The following is a 6,816-nucleotide window of genomic DNA, read 5'->3' on the forward strand; positions in this document are numbered from 1 at the left end:
AAATAAAAAACAAAACAAAAACAGTTGAGAGGGCTCAATCTGAGGTCTACAGCACTGTTGCTGGACTAATAATTTCATTCTGAAGTGCCACTCATCTGAGGAGTTACAGCATGAACTGTCAGAGAACGGCCAGCCGTGTAAAACGGCTGGGACAGTGATGAAGTATTTAAACACGTGTAGGTGTCCAAGATGTCAGGTTCATTGAAACAGACAAAACAAAAGAACAACCAAAAGTAACGTCAGAGTATATATATCTACCGAGCCCTTAAAATGACATGGCAGAGTAAAATAAAACCCAAGGGTTTCTCGTGCCCACTAGAAAAGTTTTGCGTGGGCACTAGAAAGTTTCTCGTGCGCACGAGAAACTTACACTTTATTGTAAAACAGTGTAGGTTAGGCAGCAGGACGGGCAGAGAATCGTCATGTGTCAGCCGCGGCTATTCAGAGACAACACGGGAAGTCGGACAGCCTCTCCCATTCTCTGGCGAAATTGCTACATCTTCAATGTTAAATTGACGATAAAACAGTTATTCACAAAACACAAGATATGCCCAATACTGCATTTACTTTCATAACTACAACATGTTGTCCTGTAGCTTAATGAAGTGATTTGTTCTGAAATCGCCGCCGTTCACTGAGGAAATCATGTTATGAAGCCGCCACTAACAGCCAGGCTTCCGAGCCGGGGACGCCCGGCTTCAGGAGGGGGCGGGAGAGTCAAGTTTTTTTCTACAATTCTAGGTCATCATTGGCTACATCGACAAAAACTCATCACTTCCGAGGCAGCCCGGCGTCGGGGGTAGACGTGGGGTGGGCGTGTCAATATGAGGGGCTGTGTCGGGATGATTGGAGTTAGTGTTTGTCCATCAGATCTTAGATCCAAGGACTCAGGTCAGCTGGTCCACTCCAGAGTCCAGACTAAACAGCGAGAAGCAGCATTTAGCTGTTATGCTGCCAACAAGTGGAACAAACTGCCAGTGGAGATTAAACTTTCACCAAATGGAGACATTTTTAAATCCAGGTTAAAAACATTTCTTTTCTCATGTGTCTATGCATGAAATCTTTTAATTTATCTGGACTGTTGCTTGTTTTTAAATTCATTTAAATTATTTTTATTTGTTTCTCTTTATGTTCTTTTATGTATTGTTAATGCTTCTTCCACTCCCTGCTGCAATGCTTTTATTTTATGTGAAGCACTTTGAATTGTTCTGTACATGAAATGTGCTACACAAATAAATTTGATTTGATTTGATTAGAAATTAAAATCACAGCCAAGCCAAGCCTGGAAATACCAAAAAAAAAACTAAACTAGAAAAAACAACAAACGCCTAAGGAAAATAACAAAAAATGAATAAAAAATAACCCAGACTGTACATTGCTTGGAACCAGACAGACGGGGAAACCTGCGTGGGACGGAGGATCTGACAATGAGTGGTATCCACGTGGACTAACGCAATCTCTCATGCCATGTGTGCAGCAGCAAAGGGAGGACGGCCAAATGAACATCGAGGGTTTTTCGCCTGTCATTGTGCGCTTTAATCTCGTCTTCTTGTTGCTGTTTTCTGTCCTGACGCCGGTTCAAGGTGAGTAACAACAGCAACAACAGTGTTTCTGAACTAATCCTGGCTAGTATTAAGACGACGCGTGTGCCACGTCAGTCATCTTTTATAGTCGGTTTCGTGTCTGATGAGTGTATAATGTCATGCCGATTATAACAGAGTTATCGGTGGGTTAAGAAAAAAAGACCTGCCGGGTATTAGAAGTATAGGCACAGTTCGTTGGTGTCTTTCTTGATTCTGTCCAAAATTGCCGGCTCAATTTCTTAAATTATAAACCCTAAATTATGCCAAATGATTACTGTTCCTTTACTTCAATGTATTCAAGTACATCCCTCACGATTCCCCAGACAAGTAATACTAAAGATGAGATCCACTTAAAAAAAACCTCTCATATGTTGTCTAAGAGCTTTTTTAGGGCTACAACTAGACGCAACAATATTATTATATTATTGCACAAATATTCCAAAGTAAGGGCCGTGACCAACACTTTTATAGTAAACCCGAAGACGGTTGGAGGCATTTTCTATAAATATCAATCTTTACTCTGTGTAGCCCGGATACAAATAATCAAAAAATGAAACTAGAACTATGAAATTTGACTATTTGAATTTAAGTTTAGAGACAATTTTGGACTTGCTGAAATTTGCATCCGTTAATTTAATCAGGTAAACAAATTCTAATGTAGTTATATCATTCCATTCCAGACTTTCTTTAAAGCAGGGGACCAGCAGGGGATGCATTTTTCGGCAAAGGTCTCTCGAAATATGCATCCCCTGCGAATGGGGATGCATTTGATGGCAGGCATGCACTTTTCGGCATAACACCGGCAGTAGAAATGCACTGGTTCGTGCTCCCCAGTGGCTGGGGCGCTCACACTCACACCTACACCTACAATTTCGCGTCACCAATTGACCTAACATACGTATTTTTCGGGGGGTGGGAGGAAGCCGGAGTACCCGGAGAGAACATTTAATATTCAAACTGTAGACACTGACAATACTTCTACAAATACATTTTTCAGAGAACAATATGCTAAACTATTTGATTATTTTTTTCATTTATAAAAGGTTGGAAAAACAGTAAAAAGAATGCCTGTCACAATGTGACCCACCATCAACATTCTACAACCAGAAGATCTTTATTTTCTACTGATTTGTCCACAGCAGCAGCAAATGGTCACCACCAGGAACATATCTAAGACCTTTGCTTCATAAATAACTGGATTGGAACAAAATACTCCATCCAGTTTCTGCTTAATCGGGCAGTTGGCAATAACATGTTGTAAAGTGTGAGATGGAGGAAAAACAAGTCTGGCATCTGTTTCTGCTACTCATTGCTGATTAAGCTTTTCGGGTTTAATCGTTTTCCAGAACTTGTGCAAGGCTTGTCCTGATGGGGCAAAAGAAAAAGCTGCAGATCAGTTAAACCTCACTGCTGTGTCATCGGAGGCCTTTTTAACACTTTCCTCGCCGAGGCTCGTTGTACTGGGCCTAAATGAGCTCTAAATTTGTTAAGCACTTTAAATAAATATACTTCAAACAGAGTGAGTTTTTATGTGAAATGATCCAGGGCAGGATCCATTTTTGATGAGAATAAAGTTGTTTGTTTGAAGAAGGAATCACATCCACACACATTGCATCCCGCATCTCGTCGTGCTACTGGGCTGGAAACTTTAGCTCTGTAATCGTTAGCTCCATCCCAAATGTGTCAAAAACGATTTGCCTTTTTAAAGCTGTCATTTATTTAGAATATTTTTAATGCCATTATTGCTTAATGGGGTAATTCACCTCTTTTGACATGAAGCTGTATGACATCCCATATTAGCAATATCATTTCTGAACATCTTCTTACCCCCTGCTGCGTCCTGTGAGCCGAGTTCCAGCCTCGTTTTGGCGTTGACGAAGGTAGTCCGGCTAGTTTGCTAGGGTCCCGAAAATAAAGTGTCTTGCTTCTCAAAACAATATGCGTTCAAAAGAGTAATACATTTGCATCACAAAATCGTCCATCCAGAACAAGTCAGACCTCTCAATCGCCTGGCGCTATTTTCTCTCTACCTTCATATCACTGCGTTCAGCCACCAGCGATAGCCGCACCTGTTACGGTGTTTGGAAGCAGTGGGGTGCTCGGGCTGCTCTTCGGTCTGCAAGGTTTACACAGCAGGCAGTGATACGAAGGGAGAGAGAAATAGCGCCAAGCGATGTGAGCGCTGACTTTTTCTGGAGGGACGATTTTGTGATGCAAATGTATTACTCTTTTGAACGCATATTGTTTTGAGAAGCAAAACACTTCATTTTCGGTACCTTAGCAAACTAGCCGGACTACCTTCGTCAACGCCGAAACGAGGCCGGAACTCTGCTCACAGGACGCAGCAGGGGATAAGAAAATGTTCATAAATGATATTGCTAATATGGGATGTCATACAGCTTCATGTCAAAAGAGGCAAACTGTCCCTTTAACTGATGAGTTTGCATGTATAGCGTGTCTTATCAATATTAACAGTTCCTGCTTTCTTTCTTTCTGTCTCAGGTCAGTATCAGGTGATTGGACCGCTTCGGCCAGTTGTGGCTTCTCCTGGAAATGATGTCATCCTTCCGTGTCATGTGGAGCCTACGTTTAACACGGTGGACCTGACGGTGGAGTGGTCAAAGCCCGACCTGAGGCCCGACCCCAACGATCGGCTGGGCAGAGTTGACTACGTGCACCTTTACAGGGACAATCGCGAAGTCCTGGACATGAAGATCCCCTCGTACATCGGGAGGACGACGCTGTCCGCAGATGGCATGACGCAAGGCAACGTAGCGCTGAAAATAACAAACGTGACGGCCGCAGATGAAGGCCGATACAAATGTTTCATCCCAAAGTTGAAGGGCAGAACACGGTCTTCGATTGTTCATCTAACCGTCGGTGAGTTCAACTGATTGCTGCTTGTGGTCTGTATAATGAGTGCCCCCTCTGACTGGGTTAAATGATTAAAACGCTCTGTTATCCCGGACCCTAACTCAGCTAAAAGTGGGACGACGGAGACGCCACTCCGTTCTGACAATCTCCAAACTCCTGATCCAGCAGAAGGGACGGATGTTAACGGTGAGGAAACAAAGCCCAAGTTGTTAGAACATTACAGTCAACACTTTTTTATTGTCATTGCTGTTCTGTTTTCACCTAATGTTAACATAAGATAGAAATAAAGTGCAGTGTAATTGTATCTTACTGACAGTGGCCTCGGTTACAGGAAATGCAACGTACTGCTGATGTAAGCTCTCTCTCCCACATGCTGTATGTAACCCAGTCAAACCACTGATACCCTGCTTTGGAAGTTTGTGCCAGTGCCTGTATTTTTGTCACACTTGCCCTTGAATCCCATTCAAGTTGTGGGCCTGTAATATTCCACTTACAGCAGACCTAATTATTTTGTTTTATTCTTTGTCGTCTTGTTAGATTCCTTATCCCGTTGGAACGGACTCATTCCACTCCTGGTTTTCTGTGTCTTGCTGATCGCCGGAGTCGGAGTCGGAGGATGCTTATACATGGCGTTAAAGTGTCGAAAATAAGAAGTGTGTCAAAAGGTGTCTGATTTGATTTATCTTGTGTCATTATTATTTTAGGACTGTTAACTATTTCTTCTTTTTTTCCCCCCTTTGCAGTGTGTGGAAGAACCTGCTGGCTGAGCGACACATCGGTTGTTAACAGATGTCATCCCTTACAAAAAATGATTTAAAAAAAAAAAAAAAAAAAATCAACACTTCCAGTGTTTTTCAGTGGTTCAGTAAGGTGACTGCAGTGGGGAAGAAGCGGCCTGTTAGTCCTTCAAAGAGACGCACACAAAAACTGTTTCTGTCCACAGGCCGACTATGGCAGGCTGATTGGTCAGAGCAGTTTAGAAGGAGATATAAAGAAACATTATATTTACATATATATAAATATGTCATTTATATTTTATAATGTATTTATTTTATAATTTTTTTTGTCCTCTTTCCTCATGCCTGTTTTCCTTCTTCATCGAGGCATTAGCAGCCGCCATAAGATAGAATAGTATTGTCTTCAAACAGCTACTGCAGAACAAACAATAATTCTTTATGCAGATAAGGTGTTACTCATTCTTCAGAACCCACAATGCATCATTTCAAGAATATTTTAAGATCCTAAACCTTTAGAATTTTTGAACTACTCAATAAACTGGTCAGAATATATTGTCTGGCCCCTTTGCATGAATGATAGGGATGTGTCAGCCCTGGTATTGCCTTCTCACCTTCAAGCATGTATTATTAAATTTATAGGTATCAATATGTCCTCCAGGCTGAAAGAGTTGGAAAAATGAGACCGGCCACATAAAACTTTCCACATTCCAAAAAGCTAATTTTCTAGGTGGATCAGAAGCACCAAACTTTGAATTCCGCCACCTGGCAAATCAACTTGTATATCTCATTATCTGGCTCAATCATTCGACTTCTGCTTCAATTTGGCTCGATGCAGAACAAGAAGGATGGGAAAACATGAAATTATCAGACCTTCCCTTTAATCGGTAAAAAATTACAACAGTGTCTTCAAAACATTTCCATAACATCAACTCCTTCAGCCTGGTGGGAATCTTTAGTCATTTCCAAGTCCACAGCGACTCCTTCTGCATCCCCCACCTCTTTGGAATAATCTGAACTTCACCGTTGAATTTATATAGCTGCATATAAAAAAATGTTTTGTGTGTGTTTTAGCCTTTAGCCTTAGAGATTTATTAATTTCACTTTTGCCCAAAAAATACTTAGAAATTTTGGTATGTTGCTTATTTGCAACACCAGGCATAATGGTCAATAATAAGATAACAACAACACAGTAATATAACAGTGAAAAAACAATGTTTTTTTATTTACCCTTTTGTTTTTTTTGTCGAAGGTTCCTTGGTCCGTAGTGAATATGGACTAACCGGCATTGGGGGAATAAAGATGCTATCTCAGCTGGTTGATTGAGTCAAACGGTTTGTAGCATATATGCGACAATAGGCCTTAAGGGGTTAAAGAGTTTTCAAAATCTCGGTAAAACAATTTGTAACATCAAATCTCAAAAAGTGTTTGAATAGCTTTTTTCATCCCAAACCAATAGAAAAACTGTTCGTCCCTGTTATGGTACCTGATACAAACTTTGGCTCAAAGGAACCATAACGCATAAGACGAGGACAAGCGTTAAAGTTTGAATTAGTTTGTTATAAAGAAACCAAAGTTACTAAAAGAAATTAGACTGCAAGAGACAGCAGACCACAAACCATCTG

The 6,816-nt window shown here is 41.0% G+C and overlaps 1 protein-coding gene across 3 annotated transcripts; it reads left to right on the forward strand.

The window, feature by feature from the left end:
• Positions 1-935: 935 nt before the first annotated feature.
• Positions 936-6,490, forward strand: LOC142369308 (butyrophilin subfamily 3 member A2-like). Of its 3 annotated transcripts, XM_075451648.1 has the most exons (6): positions 936-1,021; positions 1,478-1,583; positions 4,086-4,463; positions 4,563-4,643; positions 4,995-5,122; positions 5,201-6,490. In XM_075451648.1, the coding sequence occupies exons 2-5, from the start codon at positions 1,499-1,501 to the stop codon at positions 5,105-5,107; spliced, it is 657 nt and encodes a 218-aa protein (XP_075307763.1). In that variant the 5' UTR covers positions 936-1,021; positions 1,478-1,498; the 3' UTR covers positions 5,108-5,122; positions 5,201-6,490. The 3 variants fall into 3 exon arrangements, with proteins under 3 accessions (XP_075307763.1, XP_075307761.1, XP_075307762.1); XM_075451646.1 differs by lacking the exon at positions 936-1,021 and having other exon boundaries at positions 1,396-1,583; XM_075451647.1 differs by lacking the exon at positions 936-1,021 and having other exon boundaries at positions 1,396-1,583; positions 4,995-5,110.
• The last annotated feature ends 326 nt before the right edge of the window (positions 6,491-6,816 follow it).

This window comes from Odontesthes bonariensis, chromosome 19, assembly GCF_027942865.1.
Source record: "Odontesthes bonariensis isolate fOdoBon6 chromosome 19, fOdoBon6.hap1, whole genome shotgun sequence".
In the NCBI taxonomy this organism is placed as follows: domain Eukaryota; kingdom Metazoa; phylum Chordata; class Actinopteri; order Atheriniformes; family Atherinopsidae; genus Odontesthes; species Odontesthes bonariensis.

Coding starts and splice junctions, on each gene's coding strand:
- LOC142369308 (XM_075451646.1), top strand. CDS start 1,463: ATGCCATGTGTGCAGCAGCAAAGGGAGGACGGCCAAATGAACATCGAG. Junction 1,584..4,085: donor TGTCCTGACGCCGGTTCAAG/GTGAGTAACAAC, acceptor TTTCTGTCTCAG/GTCAGTATCAGGTGATTGGA. Junction 4,644..4,994: donor AGAAGGGACGGATGTTAACG/GTGAGGAAACAA, acceptor TCGTCTTGTTAG/ATTCCTTATCCCGTTGGAAC.